Source organism: Oryzias latipes, chromosome 10 (assembly GCF_053564925.1).
Source record: "Oryzias latipes strain Hd-rR chromosome 10, Olatipes_Hd-rR_3.1".
Taxonomy (NCBI): domain Eukaryota; kingdom Metazoa; phylum Chordata; class Actinopteri; order Beloniformes; family Adrianichthyidae; genus Oryzias; species Oryzias latipes.
The window spans coordinates 19761133-19779975 of NC_136246.1; the positions used below are offsets into that span (position 1 = coordinate 19761133).

At 41.7% G+C, this 18843-nt stretch overlaps 1 protein-coding gene and 1 long non-coding RNA gene across 2 annotated transcripts; both read right to left on the minus strand.

Moving 5' to 3' along the window:
• Positions 1 to 9938: 9938 nt before the first annotated feature.
• On the minus strand, positions 9939 to 11114 carry LOC144994889 (uncharacterized). The gene is made up of 2 exons (XR_013658570.1): positions 11003 to 11114; positions 9939 to 10807 (listed from the first exon to the last, which is right to left on the minus strand). It is a non-coding gene; the product is annotated as an uncharacterized LOC144994889 (long non-coding RNA).
• A 1993-nt stretch (positions 11115 to 13107) lies between these two features.
• arl3l1 (ADP ribosylation factor like GTPase 3, like 1) lies at positions 13108 to 18495 on the minus strand. Its single transcript, XM_004073312.5, has 6 exons — positions 18285 to 18495; positions 17243 to 17386; positions 15606 to 15722; positions 15387 to 15437; positions 14050 to 14235; positions 13108 to 13330 (listed from the first exon to the last, which is right to left on the minus strand). Exons 1-6 carry the CDS (start codon positions 18300 to 18302, stop codon positions 13283 to 13285), a joined length of 564 nt encoding a protein of 187 aa, XP_004073360.2. The 5' UTR covers positions 18303 to 18495; the 3' UTR covers positions 13108 to 13282.
• Between the last annotated feature and the right edge of the window lie 348 nt (positions 18496 to 18843).

Consider the following 18843-nt stretch of genomic DNA (forward strand, 5'->3'; position numbering starts at 1 on the left):
CAATATATTGATGTTACAGAGATATGGTTGGCACATTTCAATTTATTTGTACCAGTGTATTCAGATAAATCAAATTTTCAAAGCATTAAGTATAATTTAAGATATTTCAGCATGAGCATCAGCATGACACCACTATGTAGTAAGATGTATTTTTTTACTTTCTTTAGGTAAAATGTGCTTATTAGTTATTAAATAGTTGAAAAAAAAATAGTTTTTTTATTTGTCTGCTTCTGAAAAATGAAAAAGTCCACTTTCCTGTTTTTTCAAATGCCAAGCTATTCTTTTGGAAATGCTAAATCCATTAACCTATTTTTTTTAAGTGCTGGAGTTGTGATGTTCTCCTAAAATTTAATAGAAATTCAGTTAATGTTTGCCCCATTGACATTTATTCTGGCCTCCTTTAGACATTAGCTGGACCAAAAAGTGATTGAGAAGAAACTCCTTGATGCTAAAAGGACAAATGATGTGCCAGAGGCCATCATTTTCCTCTGAGAACCCAAAAGGGCCCACGCAGAAACTCACAAAGAAGTACACTAACACACACTTATACAGATTCAGATCTTTATTAAAAGACTGCAGCTGGAAAGTGAAACATTCAAAAAAGCAGCAAGAGCTAAAGTGAATTACAAGGCTTGAAATAAAAGCCCGGGCAGTGAATCAAATCATGGGCCCATTCTCACAGCACTCACCATGCATGAAATGAGCTGCTAATTAGCTTGTAATCAGACAGTGCAGCTCTTGTGGGCCTAATGGGAACCTATTAGCAACTGAGAGTGTTTTTCACAGTCTGCACAACCAAAACATCTCCCTCCATTAGAAAACATTTTGTTTTGCAAGCAAAATGTACTTATGTTGGTATTGATCAAGCTAGGAAAAAGTTTAAATGCCACATTGCATAATTTAGATTATTGATGTTGCTGCAAACTTGCTAATCAGAGCCGTTTTTATTTTATTTCTGACGGTTTCCTCAGTCTTGACATTCATTCAATGCTTATTGGAAATTGGCTCATTCACTGGTTAAATCTTCTCGTTTTATGATTTGCTTTTTTCTCTTTCAAGATGTTTTTAACATGTTCTTGTAACATTTTTCTCATGATGGAGGACACACAGAAAGAAAATCAAGCTTAATATTAAATTTTTTGAGAACTTTTTAATTCAAATCTTTATTTTTCAATCTGGATCGGACAAAAAATCCAGTTGGAAGAAGCTTGTGGCAATGACCTAGATGCTATGGTTGGTGAGCCACAAGCTCCCTGCTCCCATTCCAATGCATCGACTTGTAAAATTGTAAACGGCATACACTTATATAGTCCTTTTCTACCTTCCTCGAAAGCCCAAGGTGTTTTACAGTCACAGTCTCAGTTCCAGTCCTATTCACCCATTCCCACAAACACATTCACACACTGCACCAAGCACTGGCGCAAGCCTTCCACCAGGGGCAGGGTGAGGTTTAGTGTCTTGCCCAAGGTGGGAATCGAACCTAAAACCCTCCAACCAGAGGTCGACCGCTCTACCATACACCACGGCCAACCTGTCGCCACGAGACTAGATCCATGTATGTCTTCATTTTCCTTGGAATCTGGAATCTGTCTCAAAACAGTACAGCTGGATAGCTCTGACATTTCACCATTCATGTTGCTCAGGTAAATAGGTTGGCATTGTGAGGGGCTGTAAGCTAGCAGGAGAGCATGTAAACAAAGGGATGATACCATATGCGCACAGACTTACTGCCACTCTGCAGAAACCATGTCCTAGAAATGACACGTTTTTAGATTTTGCCTGAAACGGCATCGTTATAACTAAAAGATTGCTGGGAACCCTTTTAAAATAGATCACATGATGATTGGATTGGGTCTTTACATTTCTTTGAAGTTTGGAAGGTCTGGGATCTGCTACATTAAAAGCTTTACATTAATAACACAGGACATGTGGTTGTTGGTGAAATTTCACCACAAATGGAAAATGTAATTCATGACCCCTAAACATTTATCTTTGGAGATCAAGGGGCATCAGAAGACATCAGAACAGGTGAAATATATTCCTTTTAAGCCTAATTTTTTATTTCTTTACTTAACTCCTTGCCATCAAAGATTTCACAAGTTATCACTTCAATTCTGTCCTTTATCCTGAGGATACAAATACATATTTGGTGTATAAACTTATTTTTTTTAAAGACCCACTTCAAGTAAAATTGTGTTTTTGTGTTTTAAACATGTTCTTGTAGCATATTTTTCTCACGATGAAGGACATATTTAAAGAAATTAAGATTAAAACTGCATTTGAGAGTATTTCTCTATTAAAATTGTTGTGAATCAGGAGAAGACGTTGGACAAAATTTGCAGTTGTTACACACAAACTAAGGGTGTGAATTGGTGAGCGTCTGGGGATACGATGCGTATCGTGATATACGTCTCACGATACAATACGCTATATACCCATAGACTGTACCAGAACAAATTTTCTCATTTTTTTTAAAGTGTATAAAGAGTATAATTGGAACTTCCCCCTCTGTGAATAGCCGCATAGACAGCCAAATGCAGCATCACAGGCGGGGACCGCTCCACCACAGCTAAGTGGTGATGCAGTTTCCCATCCAGAGCCGCAGTGGCTGAACAGCAGCCGACCCAGAAGGAGAGGTTCCAGCTGAGGAAGCACCGGAAATAAAATGAAAATAAAAATGAGAATGAAAAAGTAAAAATATTGATAAAAACAGTAAAACCTTGAAATAAGGTAAATTAAAATAACGCGTTAAAAATCTAGTTCAAGTTCATTAAACAAGATAAAATGGATAAATAAATACACATAAACATATAAATAAAAGTAGTAAAAAATTAGCTGAAAGCCAGGTTAAAAAGATGGGGCTTTAACCTTTTCTTAAAATCATTAATGCTCTCTGCGGCTCTCAGTTCTTCTGGCAGACTGTTCCATAAACGGAGGCCATAGTGCTGAATTGCAGCCTCTCCATAGGTTTTGGTTTTATAGTCGGAATGGTTAAAAGACCAGTGCCAGAGGATCTCAGGGTCCGCGAGGGTTCATACTTTACTAAAAGATCTGATAAATAAGAAGCCACCAGACCCTTAAGACATTTAAAAACTGTTAAAAGTATCTTAAAATCAATCCCAAAGCATATGGGGAGCCAGTGCAGGGATTTTAAAATTGGAGTGATGTGAGCCCGCCTCCTGGTCTTTGTGAGAACTCGTGCAGCAGGATTTTGGAGAAGCTGAAGGTTCCTAATGTTGGATTTTGGAAGACCAGCAGGAGGGGGGTTGTAATAATCAATATTACTCATAATAAAAGTATCCATTAGCATCTCCATATTAGCAAGAGAGAGTAGTGGGCGGAGTCTAGCCAGATTTCTAAGAAGATAAAAACCAGTTTTAACCACCTGTTTTATGTGGGGGATAAAAGTTAGCTTAGAGTCGAAGATAACACCCAGGTTTCTGACTGTTTCTGAATGACTTAATGAAAGTTCCTGTAGCTTCAGAAACTGTTTCTCCCTCTTGGCTTCAGGACCGATAACTAAAATTTCAGTTTTCTCCTGGTTGAGCTGCAGAAAATTATTTTCCATCCATAATTTCACATCTAAAATACAGTTAAAAAGTGCATCTATTGGTCTTGTGTCATCAGGAGACATAGCTATGTACAGCTGGGTATCATCAGCATAGCTATGAAAACTGATTTGTGGCTCCTGATGACATTCCCCAGAGGAAGTATGTAAATGTTAAAAAGCAAGGGGCCAAGGATGGAACCTTGAGGCACACCACAATTAATTTCGTGGACCCCAGAAAAGTGTGTGTCCATGCTTACCATAAAGTTTCTCTCCATGAGGTACGATTCGAACCACTTGAGAACAGTCCCTGAAAGGCCAAGACTTTTAAGTCTGTTTACAAGAATCAGATGATCAACAGTATCCAAAGCTGCGCTTAGATCTAACAGAACTAGTTCTGAGATCTGACCTGAATCCAAGGTACACCTGACATCATTAACGATTTTTAACAAGGCTGTCTCTGTGCTGTGGTTCGTTCTAAAGCCAGACTGGTTTATCTCAAAAACGTTGTTTTGTAAGAGAAACTCGTTCAGCTGAATTAAAATAAGTTTTTCTAAAACCTTGCTTAAAAATGGCAAGTTGGACACAGGTCTGTAGTTATTAAAAACTGAAGGGTCTAAATTAGTTTTCTTGAGTAACGGTTTCACCACTGCCTTTTTAAAGGCAGCAGGAAAACCCGTCTGTAGAGAGGAGTTCATGATATTTAAAATCTCACTCTCAAAAGATCCGTAAAATGATTTAAAAAATGAAGTAGGGATGGGGGTTTAAAAAACAGGTGATGTAAAACAAGTAATGAAAGCCATGGTTTATTTTTGACAGATATCCTCACCTTCATGGATGAGTCCTGCTTGTCAATTGTACTTTATTTTCCTTCAGGAGGATTTTCTTGCAGCCAAATCTTCTGTGTGCAGATTTTGTTCTTGCTCAACAACTTGCACGCACCCTCTGACATGCTTTCATTGTCCTACATCTTGAGGTTATATATGCACATATATTTATTACATATTTTTATTGGTCATGTAGGGGTGAAACTGGCCTTTAAAGTTTTTTTTATCGTTTGAGACCATTTAAGATGCATAAACAGTGTTTGGAGGAGCTCCAGAGAAAAAATGTCACAGTCATAAAATCACTGGCTTGGATGTAAATTCACTATGAATGTTCATGCATTTGCGGTCTTACTTGCAAGGTTCCTGCTGCTTTGGTTTGCAGGAGTGCACTGCGGGACTGGAATTAATGACAGAGCAATGGAAACACCACAGAGCTTGAAAAGCCCAAAGAAATGAGAGCAAGGAGAAGGTAACTTAACAGAGTGCATGTCAGAATATGCGGTTATAATAATTAAAAGTTATGTTTGAGTTTTCTGTGATTTTCATTTGAGGACTAGCGTGAACAGCTCAGCAGCTCCATCTAAAGGCATCTGGAGGGAAGTGTCTTTTTTGGAACCTAAACAGCATCTTAAAGGAAGAGGCTCAAACTGTCCCCATAGCAACACTGTATTTATTGCATGTAATCAGCAGCTACACCCGTGTACAAACAATTTATGTTGAACAGGCAACACTTCAATTCACTCTCAATTAAAAGATAAAAACTATCTATCATTTTCATAACTCTTTGCATTGCTAAAAAAACTATTTTAATAAATTGGAAAAGCAAAAAAAATATAAATATAAGTCAACACAGAAATCTGCTGCTTGATCATATCAGCTTGGAAAAAATGTCAGCCCAAAGTTCAAGTAACTTTGAAAGAATTCGGTCTCTCTGGTCTCCCATAGCTAACTCCGTGACTTAGGGGGTGGGGGGGGCATGGTCGTCGCTGCTCCTTGCCCTTCTGCCGTGGGCCGGGGTGGGGGTCGGGGCCTCCGGTGCCTGGCCGGGGGTGGTGGGGGCTCCGTTGGTCGGGGGGTCGGGTCCGGCGCCTGGGTGGGGCGGCCTGGGGCGCTGCGTGGTCCTCTGGGCTTGGGTGTGGGGGTGCGTGGTGGGGGGGGTGGGGTGGTGGTCTGGCTTGGCTTGGGGGGGTGGTCCCTTTGCCTGTGCTGGGGGGGGTTGGCGGGGGCGCTGCTCGGGGGGGGGGGCCCAGCGGCGCTGGATGGGCTTCCCGTCTACACCTGGGGCTGGGATCGGCCCTTCCCTGGCTCTGGGGCGGGACGGGACAACCCTCTTGGGGCCCCCGGTCGCTCTGGGTGTCATCCGCTTCGGCTGCGGGGTCTGGGGGTGGGGTGGGGTGGGGGTCTTGTCGGCCCTGTCCTGTGGGGGGGCATTCTGGGGGAGGGGGGGGGGGCACTATTGGTACGGGGCAGGGGGGGTTGACGGGTCGGGGTCTCCGCTGAGGCCATCGGCGGTTTCCCCGGCCGGTTGGCTGCCTCGGTCCCGTCGAGGCCTGACCAGAGCTCTTCTAGGGCCGGCGTTTGGGGGTGGGGGCCTGGGCTTGCTCCGGGGGGGGGCGGCGCCTTCTGGCTCCCCTCTCTCTGTGTGGGGGTGGTGGTGCTGGGCCTGGGGTGTCTGCGCCTCCGGGGGTGGGGCCCCGGGGCTGGGTGGGCCTGGCCCCCTTGCTGGGGGGGGGGGCGGGGGACGGCTGTTTGACCACCGGGGGACAGTCTATCATCTGTCCCCAACTTACCCCCTTCCTCATATAACCTCATAACAGGGTGAGGGGGTGGGGGGCTTAGCCTGCGATGAGCCTTGGGGGGGGGGTTTACTAGGCAGTGACCCCCCTCCTATGGTTGCCGTATGGAGTGGGCCCCCCCTCTTTCGGTTTTATTTGCACCTTAGACATGTAGGGCCCTTGGTAGGGGGGGTGCTTGGACATCACTGCCAGCAAGCAGCGGATGTCCTCCTAGCACCCTACCCGCCAATTTTAACCGCACCTTAGACATTTAGGGCCCCTTGGTGGGGAGGGTGAGGGGACGTCACTGTGAGTAATCAGGAGACGTCCCCTTAGTGCCCTACCCGCCAATTTTAACCGCACCCCCCTTAGTACACACACCCCTCCCCCCTCAATATATACATCCCAACATAAACACACACACATGCACACACACACTCTCTCAAACACACATACACGCACACACATTTTGCAAGGAAGGTGGGACCTAGGACCATCTGTCCCCTGCCTCTTCCCTGGTGGGGGGTACGGGCCCCCTTTGCAACGGCGGCTGTGTCCCCGGGGTGCTGGCTTCCTGGGCCCGGCGGTGCTCTCTCCGCGCGGTGGGGGGGTTCACATTACATCTGAGCCGGGGGTGTTCGTGTCCCTGGGGGGTGGGTTCTGGTCCTTGCTCCTGAGTGCTGGGCCCCGCCAAATTTCCAACTGTGGCCGAGCCTGGTCGGGCCATATTTACAACACCCCTTGTGGGCCCTCTTTTTTCCCCGGGGTTCCCCCCTCCTGGGCGGGGGCGGCGGGCCCCTGCCTCGCTCCTCCCTGGACCAACCGTTGGCCGGGCGGATGGCTGCCTGGAGTGCGGAGTGGGTCTCCCTTGGGGGGTCCTGGCCCGTACCTGGGGTTGGGGCGGGGGGATGCCCGGAACTCCTGGGTGGTGGTGGGGTGCTCGTCTGGGGCTGTGGGCGTCCTTCTCCGGTGGGGCCCTGCGTTGGGTTCTCCCGGCGCGGCGGGGGGGCTGCTCTCCTGGTTGGGCTGGGGCGGCGCCCTCTTTCCCTCCGTGCCTCCCTGCTCTCTGGCTCTGGGGGCCTTGCGGCGGCCCTGCTGGCCCTGGCCTGGGTGGCGGGCTTGGTCGCCCGGGCGGCGGTTGCTCCCTGCCGGTTCCCGTGTGGTGTTGGGGGGAATCCGGCTGCCGCTGCTGGTGCGGTGGGGGTCTTGGGGTGGGGATGGCTGGGCACTCTCCCTCCTTCTTTTCACGTTCCACCATCCATTTTAGAAGAACATAAACACTCACCTGAGCACAGGTGTCAGCTCAACAGACTGAATGACTGAAATATTTCACACTAGTTGGTTTTAAGGCATAAGTATGCGTGTGAACACTATCTGTTTTGTGTACATGTCGACAGGTGGACATTTTTGCAACTAACAAGTGTGTTTATAACATTTGAGTGTGTGTGTGGACAGGCTCCGCCCTTTTTTTTTTTGTTTTTTTTTTTACATTTGAACCTTACCATAATGATTAACAACCAGTAAACTTGTTGCTTTATGCTGCTTCATGGTCTTATCCCCTTTCCCCTCCTATTATCACCCCCTACCCCCCCTCTCTCTAACGTCCCTCTTTCTTCTTCCCCTCTTTCCTTTTCCGTCCGGTCCAACACCAAAGATTTTCAGACATGTTTGAAATTAATAAAGTTTGGCCTCAATTACAAAAGGGGTTTATTCAGACATACCTTTGGTTTGTCTGAAGATTAATAACCCCTCTTGTTAAAGTAAAATATGTCCAACCCAAGAGGCCCTCAGCTCTCATCTGTCTGCCTAGCTGTTGGACAGGACAAGTTAAGAAAAAAAAAAAAAAAAAAAAAAAAAAAAAAAAAAAAGATAAAAACTAAAATGTCAACACTTTCTGCAACACCACTTATAAATGGAGACAAATAAAAAGACTATTAATTATTTGAGTGAAAGAAAAGACTTCTCAAAATCTACGCTATGTTGTCACTGCATGAGGCAGAGATCAATGCTTTGAACTTTTTTGGCATCATTCACACTGTCTGAATCCTAAATGCACATACGATTATACCAACTCATGTTGTTTTGCCTTCAAGGATTAAGCACACTTACATTGCCTATCTAACAATCACAACATGCTTGCTGATTTTCTGTTTTATCAGCAGGCACAACTCCCTCACTGTATGATCAAGGATGGTGCCTGCAGAGTCACTCCCGGATGTTTATCAGGCAGCTGATTACAGCTGGCAATCTTCAGAACGCCAGAGTGACTAATTTTTCATCTTGGATTTGTGTCATTAGAGACTTTGTTCTTGAATTCATCTTTGATCAGGTTTTTTTTTAAAGTGAAGACTGAAAAAAAAAGAAAAACGTCATTGGAAATGAAGGGAGAAGTACGGTCTCTCATCAGATTAGCTTTTCTTTCCTTTTTTAATCACAGATTCCTTATTCTTTCCTCTGTCTCCAAGTGTTCCCATTGGTAACAGGGGGAGAACAAAGATGATAACTAATTAATTCTCTGTCATCCTATCAAAATCAAGCCGTACCCCAGAGGAGCTGATAGGTGGAGAAAATCCCTTTTTATTAGTTGTTGCAGATTTCTTTCATTTTTAGGCTGCTAATCTTCACAAGTCTGTTCACCTTAATTATTATAATTTGGCCTACAGAGTTTTTGGAAGGTAGGGACCCCAACTGGGATGACACACTGTTGTAGTTTAACACTCAGAACATGCCTTTGGTTGTTTTTTGCTAAACTGCCCAGGTTATTTCTTGGTTTTCTGTTCAGTGATTAGCTCTGTCACAGCAATGCTTCAATGTATAATTTTAAAAGTCAATTGTTTTTCTCAGCTTCAAATGGGAGGCTTTGGTGAACTGGTGGGTTCAGGACTGTAATAAATAGTGAGTGCACTATGTGATTATACATTTGGTCCAGTGCATGTGGGGGAAAATTTATAAAACTTTTACTTCCTCTCAATCCCTTTCAGATATTTCTTGTACTTTTTATTTATTTTGTCTTATCTTTCCATTTAAAGTATTTTCAACATGAAATATTATCATCATCAACCCTGCCTTCACTCAACTGTAGCTGGGATAGACTCCAGCAGCCCTGTGACTGCAAAAAGAATCGAGCAGATTTGGAAAATGTACAGATGGGCTCAGACATTTGAAAACACCTGCAAATGTTCTCATATTTCAGAGTTCCAAAAGTTTGCCTCAAAACACTTTAAGTTTTCCTCATGTGAGACTTCAATTATTAACCTCCATCAAGACAAATTTAAATCTATGTTTACCTGGCTTTAATTTGAAATCAAGGTAATGCATTAAAAAACGTGTTAACACCTGCCAAAGGCCCTTTCATTCCATTAAAGGTTGAACTTTTATCCAGACATGTTGAAAACTGGGCATTGGAACCTCAACTGGATGTAACATGTATAACCTAGTGTGTTTCAATGCAAATCTTTGTGGTTAGAAGAGAAAGAAGGGTTTATTTGTAGTCATGTTGCTGTGAAGAGTTTGACTGATGGATTGATAGAGTGGAAACAAGTGAGAAGCTGTTGTACTTTGGAAAATCTCAAATTATATGAAAATTCCCAGACTAATGTTGTGTCCGGACATGTGGAATCAGGTGAGCTGTGAACTCAGAGTCCTTGGTGCTTAATAATTTAAACCTTTGAATGCAAAAAATGCCCCCCCCCCAAAAAAAAATATAAAATCACAAATGCCAAAACTAAACTGCAAAATACAAACATTTTTGATATGTACTTAACAAATAACTGCAAGTTTCACTAAGAGCCTTATTGCCTAGAGTGTTTTATTATCATAATGACATTTTCTCAGTCTAATTCCTTCATCCCTGAAGTCTCAATCATATGCCAGCTTATTGTTTTCCAATGATCAACAATAGCCAAAACCAAAAGATCACCCGTCATCTAAGGGAAAATAAAGGTTATAGACCTTTTGTTAACATGTGTGCACATTCAATATTTTTGCCATTAAAAAGCTCAATGTTCATATTTTTGCATGTTGTAAACATTTTTATTGAACACTTAGATTGCACGCGCTTTCATATTTGATTGCATTTCACATCAACTCAACATGGCAACTCAAACATTAACTTAAAAAAACAACAATAATTGTTTTTGTTTTTATTTTAGGCTTTTAAAGGGGTAGCAGTTGTGGTCTGTGTGATCACCCTGCTTTCCCTTAATGCAGGCTAAAATCAATATCAAATCAATATGTGGCAATGGAACTGAATCCATTTGTAATTTTTTCTCCTGGTCTAATCAAATGACATTCCCCACTGACTGGTTGTCAGATGAGCTGTGCTTATAGGTGGCGTCCTCGGGATCCAGGCTGCATTCGTTTCCCGTGTTGGAGTCTTTCTGCGATGAACTGATGCTGAAATGAAAGCAGAAGGCGTAGAAGAAGGCCAGCAGGAGCAGGAGGCAGACAACACAGAACACAATGACAATCAGGATGGTGTGCACTTCCATGTGGCGGCTCTCCTGTGGGAGAAAAGCGGCTGTGGTCAGAAGGCAGAAGGCGGTTGGTGTAGCACTGTGATCAGTGGCTAAGTTTGGCTTCACGGAGGTCAGTTGGGTGACTTCCTGCATGATGGGAGGATGAGTCTCCTCAGAGGGTAAAGGAGAGTTGACCAATCCCTAAAAAAAGAACATTTTCAGAGATACATTATGAAACCAGATGAATGCAACTTAAAAATGATTTACAAAAGTAACAAAAAAAGTAAATATGAGAAAAATTCTGATTTTTTTTTAGTAACAACATAATAAAACTGTGGTTACATCTTTTCACGTTTTTAATTATGGTGAATTTTTGTTGGTTCATTTTATTCTTACCTGCTGTGAGTGATTGCAGTCCTGCTGTCCAGCCTGGGTGCAGGATCCAGGGTTTGTGTGGTGAAGCTTAGGAAACTGACAGAAATGGAGGACAAGAGAGGGAGGGCTCGCCTGAAGAAGAGAGGTGATTGAAGGACCACGACTAACTGGGAGAGTTGCTATGGCAACTCATGCTGAGGGGCCACTGGCATAAGAGTGACATCACATCATCCTAAACGTGTGTTTAGCACCAACAGAGATAATTGGACGTTAGGCACATCTTTACTGTTTAGACTCCAGGTAATGCTGCAGTTAGACTTGAATAAAGGAAAAAAATCAGCTTCTAATTTCATGAGCTGTGACGAGAAGAACCAAAGGTCTGGATTGCATCCTTCTAAATATCTATCTGTTGGTAAAAATAAATAAATAACTAAATACATAAATAACTAAATAAAACTGAGTCTTGTGCCGTGAGGATGATGCAGGCTCATCTCCTCCTCCTTCTCCTGCATCAGGGCTGCCTGGTTTCCCTTAAACCACCACAATTATCCTTGTTTCACAACTCCAAATTGGTTCAGTGCCTCCTGCTGTCTCCCATGAAAGAAACCAAACTCCAAAAAATGTTTCAGGACTTGCTCCTAATGTTAGTTGCCATAGTGATGACTCAATCACTTACCCAGTTTTTTGGCTTTTTTTTTTACTAAGATCTGGCAAGCAAAGCAAAAGGTTTTGTTTTTCTTTTTTCTTTCCTTTTTTTTTTTTTACAGAAGCACTCGTAAAGACGGGGTAGAAAAAAAAGATATGAATGTTCATTTGTATGATTTAATGTGGAAAAGCACAGAATGGGAAAGTGGACAGAATAAAGCCTGATAGATGATGGGATTTTAGAGTGCTTTCAGGTGGTTAATTACAGCTTCACATGACTGAAACAAAGGATCCATTAAATCCAACTGCAGCTAAGCAGAGCCAAAATGGAGATTAAATATAAGGGCTTAGTATAGACAAAAGCCAAGCGAAAGAAAGCAAACGTGTGAGTAATGATCACTTAAACTGTAGAGTGTCTGACAGTTCCCGCGCAGACACCAGCCAACAAAGAAGAATCTCTCAAAATGAAGAAAATTAGAAGTAATATTGTGCAAACCATTAGATTTTATATTTATTATTAAATGAGCATTTCTGCTAAAAAGAAACAAGCAGTATCTGTATACCAAGTTCCTAATTCCTGTTCCTAATGAATGCACTGTCGGCTGTGAACATCAAAATTTGACATTTTGTTTTTATGTGAGCACGTGTAGCTTGCTGTTCAGTTGGTCTCTCTCTCTCAAGAGAATTTCAGTGCTTGTTATTATGGACGGGACAGTGACTGCTGCTGAGGAGCAGATTTGGTTCAGAGTTGCTGTTTTACTGGGTAGCAGTATGTGTCTTCTGCCCTCTACAGCTCTAGCTGGATAACTGATGACTTAAAGGCCCTTCCCAAAATATTAGAATATCATGGAAAAGTGTATTCATTTTTACAACTCCACTCAAAATTACTGATTGATTTCAAAAAAATTTTTTTCACATACTGTAAAATAGGGTTCCAGCTCATAAAACCCAAGAAAACAGGATTTCAGAAAATAGGAATACTGTGGAGAAATCTGAATTTTTTTCTCAGTTTAAGCAAAAAATAAAAAAATAAAGATTATGATCACATTAAATCAATCAAGTTAAAGTGTTTTCAAATTGATATATCTTATATCTTCAATCCTTGACTAGTGTGGACCATGACAGGTTGTACGTTAAGTGGCCACTCAAATATCAGCGAAAACCTGATCGCACAGAAATTCATTCGACTTTGAAACGAGGAAACATAACAGCAGTAATTACTAATTATTATTTTATTGATGACACTTTCAACACTCACAATGAACGCACACACAGTAACACTGTCTAGGGAAAGTCAAACTGCTACACACCCAGCTTTATTTGACCATATTTTAAAGTAAAGTATTGCATTGGGATTGGAGAGAACAAAACAAATGATAAACAAAACACACATTTACATGATTTCTAACTCATGTTTTACACCTGAAATATTCATTTGTGTCAGCTACCCTTGCAAAACAGTCATAAAAATGTCACACATTGTAAAAACAAAATTGTTGTTAAATTCTATGAGGTGGTGGATGGGGGTGGGGGTGGGGGTGGGTGGGGTGGGGTGGGGTTGCAGGTGACATCTGCTGATTTTTGGAGGAGAAACCCGGGTTTTATCCATTCAATGCGACGCCTTAGACTCCTTTCAGTCTCGTTTGGGGTGGTGGCTCACTTCTTCCTGTTCACGATGTTGTTGCAAATCCAATTCATGCCATCCTGTTCATGAAGAGGACACAAGAGCAAATCAATTAATTAAAAAAATTAACAGAAAAGCTAACATTCCATTTAAAGATCCACTCCGATCATCTTTTGATTTGGTGTAAAAGTATTCCCAGTGGACTTTTAATTAGGATTTTTATCCCAGATCAAAAAAATCTGTGTCGATTTCTAGGACATAGTTTATGCAGAGCGGCAGTAGTTCATTAGAAATTGAGTTGTGGGTGAACTTTTGACACGGAGTAACCCTGCCCCCTTCTTATAATCTATGTGTTCACATGCTTTAATGGTAGTTTACAGCCCCTCACACCCCAACCTAACATCACCTGTGCATCACCTGTGCATCACCTCATCAATCAGAGCTATCCAGCTGTACATTTTTTAATTCCAGATGCCTACTCGGACGAGGAAAACAAAGACGTACATGGATCTGGTCATCTACAGGTGGATGCATTCGAATGGAGCTGAGCTTGACCCTTGTCCCTTGCCATAGTAACTTCTACATTATTGCTAAAAGCTTTTTCAAATGGCATTTTTTGTCTGCTCCTGGTTCACAACAAATGCAATTTTAAGCTTAAATTTCTTTATATAAGTCCTCCATCATCAGAGAAATGCCACAAGAACATGTTAAAAACACCAAAAACATGATTTTCAATGGAGAGGATCTTCAACAACTAGTAGAATGGTGTAAGTGTGGGAAGGCCAGGCTTGTTTCTGACCTGAACGCCCTCCCCAGACATGGCTGAGCAGGCCTGAATCTGCCACTCCCGGTCCCGGTATGTGTGCAGGTTGAGTCCCTCAGCGATCTCACTGGCTGGTGATGCTGTGGCCAGATCTTGCTTGTTAGCAAAGATGAGAACAGGAACACCCTTTAGGTTCTCCTCATCAATCAGCTCAGACAGCTCCTGCGCAGACAGCAAAGATGACAAAACATGCAAACTTCACCATGTGATCAAAATACAGCAGAACGGGATTTTGGGGTCTATTTGCTTCTTCTTGGAATTTTTAGAATAAAACTTTTATTGTGGCAAATTGTCAGACAATGTCAAATCTACTATTTACGTCTAAATGATACATTTCTGCACATGCTTGTATTCATTTCCTGAAATATTTCTGGCAAATGCAAGGACTCATCTTCATGTTCCATTCTGTTAAAAAAACTGCATCATAAAAAAGAAATGTGTGCAAATATAACTATTAAAATAAAGTTTCAACTCAAATACCATAGGGGTTTACACAACTTTATTGTAACAGTAAGATCTGTCCAACACAAGAGGCTCTAAGCTCTTTTATTTTTGCTCAGCTGCTGATAAAAAAAAGAAACCATGTAATAAAAACTCAAGAGTTTTCAGAAGCATTTAAATGTTTTTAACTTAAGCATAAAGTGTAACGTTTAAGAAAATATTTACATGAATAAATCCAGAAAATTCAAAGGGTCAACGTAATTTATGTTGGAGTTCGTCGCTTTATAATGATCAAAATTTTTATTTGTTTATTTCATTTTACATGTTGACACAACACAATGACAGAATTCTCACTTTCATTAAAACAGGACACATGTTCGTCAGGCAATGGTTTTCTTCATATAAAGAAATGTGTTTTTTGAATGATGTCATAAAAGTTTTCTGAAAAATAAGCTGGAAAGTTAGAAATACAGGAGTAAATTGAGAGGATTTTGTTTAGAAGATGTGTTTCTTTAGTTCTTTTTTCCTTAAGATATGTTTTGCATTTTCAGGTTTTTTAGTTTCACCACAGTCACATCACTCCAAATTTAATCAACTTCATTAACCCTCAACCTTATTTAAGGTCATGGTTTTCAGTTACTGACTGTCAGATCATCTTGTCTTAACCCGTTTGACAGAATCTGTTCAGCGGCTTAATTTGCTCTCCTTACTGTGGGCATTTTTTTGGGTGCTTTTTTCATGTTTATTTATATAATTTAGTTTTTGTTCCCTGGCAAAAATCCCTAATGTAGAGTGTGTATTTGAAATATTGATTTGATATTCATCATGATGTGCAGAAAATATTTCCAGTCAGAAAGTCTTCTCACACTCACCAGCCCGGTCTCCTCAAACCGCTTTTTGTCAGCACTATCAATGACATAAATCTACAAGAGAAGAAACGTCTGTTAAAACATATTTTTCAGAAATAAGTTTTCATTTTGTCCACTTTATGTATCTCTAATTTCTTTTTTGAGTGTTCAGTGAAATTTTAACTTTACTGTCGGAGGTATTTTAAAGCTGAAAAGGACCTAAGGTGAGTAAAAACGACTTACCAAGAGGTCTGTGTTTTCCAGATATTTTTTCCAGAAGGGCCTGATCTTCCTTTGCCCTCCTATGTCCCAAACGTTGAGCTTCATGCCATGAGAGGCCACGCTCTTTATGTTAAAACCCTGGAGTCACCAAAAAAAACAAAATCATATTAAAATTTAAATCTAAAACCAGAGGAATTTAAGGGTTTCATCAAACAGCCACAGATGAAAAGCACATTTGTTGTTCAACAACTTCAGAAAAACACAGAAATGATCTGTTGAATGTTTCGAGGAATACATCTGCCAGTTTTCAACTTTGGTTGGTGTCTATGTTACACAAAGAGGGTCTGGCATGTCTTTCTGAAAACTAGGGCCTGAATCAAGACCTTGTTTATGTCTATGAATGGACGTCAGTTGCGGTTCAGAAGCATTTTAAACTGTTTTTGGTGTTCTGCCGTGCAGGCCCAGATTTAGACTATGAGGGGAGCAAGTGTAGGTACGCTGAGAGTTTGGGGTGTCATTTCCCTCCGAGTCACTAAAATGCATAGAAAGCCACTCTGTCATCATATTAGTTTATCTATCCATATAACTGTGTCTTATAAGCTTTATGCTGAATGTTCTTCCTGACACTACTCTCTATATTTACCAGGTTGGGGACAGGCACATGCAGAACAATGGTTTGTGGCCTGTTGAAGCTGAGTTTATCTTTTCTATTTATGTCTGTCTCCATCTTTCTTTTCGTCTATCCTTACATTTTTTTTGTGTCTTTCATTTTATTTTTTGTTGAGGTTTGTGTGTGGGTGTGTATAGGTGTGTGTGTGGGTGGGGGGTGGGGCATTGCCCCCCTTGCCCATGCCTGAATCCGGCCTTGCTGCTGTGTGACATTTAACCCAACCTTAATCTACATTTGACTGAAATGTTAAGGACGATATGAGGCATACAAGTCGAGGTTAAAAACCCAACAAGTCCTTTTCTAGGAAGTGAGTTAAGTCAGAACACAACCCGTACTTTTAGTGTTTATGAGGACGTAGTCATGGTGTTAATCTGTTGCCGGTTTTCATAACGCATCTGTGTTTCAGTCTGCAAAGTTGTATAAGTACTTTATCCTGAGGGGCAAACGAGGAGAAAATCTGAGGATCAGCCGAAGTGTATAGACTAATGTGTCAAGTCTTATTTAACTTCATGGTGACTATTGCCACATCCTCTCTGCCTGATTAGCCGTCACACTCGTCCTGGACCTGGCAGTAGATCAATTCGTTTCTTGGAAGGGTGTCAGAATATGAATTAGCGACAACTACACCAGAGCAAGATGTTAAAAATGAGACCTCTGCATGAACAATGGACTCTTTCGAGAAACTGTGTGGCGAGCATGCAAATCAGGCCACGGTTTATGTTCAGATCAAAGGTTAATTAATGGAGTGATCTGACATCCTCACATTGTTGTTCCTCATTTGAATGATCTGACCGAGTGTAGGAAAAGGCCAAGGATTCTGGGTCACTGTATCATAACTCTTCATTCTAAACCAGAGAACAAAGAACTATAATGACAAACTCACACAAAAGACATTCATTCATGGATGGATTCTGCCAGAGATAGACTCAATTTTTTTATTTTATTCTACTGGCTACTGGATGGTTCTACATCTTGAGCCTCCTCCCACCTGAGTCGGTGTGATGGTGTTCACATCTTCAGAGGCGAGGCTTTTCAGCAGGGTGGTCTTACCCGCATTGTCCAAACCCAGAAGCACTATCCTGACCTCCTGCTCTGTTGATCCTTTCAGTTTCTCTATGACAGAGAGTAAGCCCTGCAGGAGGCGTCAAAAAGAAGGGAGGTCAGGCGAAGTGGCAACTCAAACATTGAACCGTCCACACGAAGGAGGAAACTGTAAGATTTTGAAAAACTTTGCAACACTAGGAAGAGAAATTCAAATCAAGCACAGTTTTATCAAACTAATTTGTGAGATACTTACATTTTTATGCACATATATACATACTTATACTTCTGAGTTTAGCAGCAACAGAATGAAGTTGCATAAGGGGATTATCTTATGACATTATGCTGTTAGAAAACCGTTTAGCTTGTAAAAATCTCTTCCACTCTCATTAGTGTGGATCCTTTTTATTTCTTTCACTCCTGCTCAGAAACCTCAAACATCAAAATGAGACAAACATGGTCTCCATAATAAACCAGAGACAAACCTATTGACCTCTGTTTAAATCAAGATCAAAAAGCAGTCCGGAAGACATTTCTCTGTGTATTTTGCTCCAGCCAATACTGTTCTTTACAGCCACCACCCTCAAGCTCTAAGAATAATTATTTGCTCAATTTAGGCATTGATTAGAGATCCATTCATATAATAGTTCCCCGCTTAATGTGATTAACCCGACGGGTTGCACAACCACAGACAGCAAAACTATTGAAAAAAGGCAGTGGAGCTTTAAACATTTGGCTAAAAACAACAGATTCTGCACTGATTAACTGAGTGTTTTACATCTCCAAGAGAGTCATGGATGGGAATAATCCCAGCTGTTGCTTTGCGTTGATTTAATCTCAGGGAATTGACATAATCCATGCCATCTGAGGTGTACAGAAAATTCTGTAAAACCACTTATTGGGTTTCAGTCCTGCCTTTGTAGACCACAAACACTTGTAGCTTCACATTTGGCTTCATAAATCCTCCTGATGTAGATCAGGTCACTTACCTTTTGAGCTTCTCCCATGTTGGTGTCTGTCCTATCACCTGGTCCAAGTGCTGCAGCTACATTCTCCAGTGATTCTCTCACATGAATGAGTCCGCAAAGGTCAGATATCCAAAAAAAGTCAACCACCAAAGGCCACCGACCTTCTCTGTGAACTAGTATGGGCGAGGTGCTGTGTATGTATGTGGTTATGTCTACCTGGGCGCCAATTGCTTCTTAGGGTTAGCGAGCAGGAAGAGGGGGGAAGGGTAGAATGGGACTGGGATTAAGAGGCCAGAATTAGCCATAGCCACCCATACAAGGGCCACTCCAACCTCCCTCTCCTTGGTCCATCCCTCCATCTCCACTTTGCTGGTGGCTTTACCTGGATTATCTCTTAGCCACCTGCTATAGGAGGAAGCAAAATAAACAGTCGTTCCTCTTCCCTCACAGATAAAAGGGAGTTGCGCCATATGGCTGAGAGAAAAAGAATCCTGTGGATGCAAAGCGCACGGAAAACCTGCACATGCATACATCAAAGGATTATATCATAGTGTTACACCGGGGAAGTAGATCTGTTTTC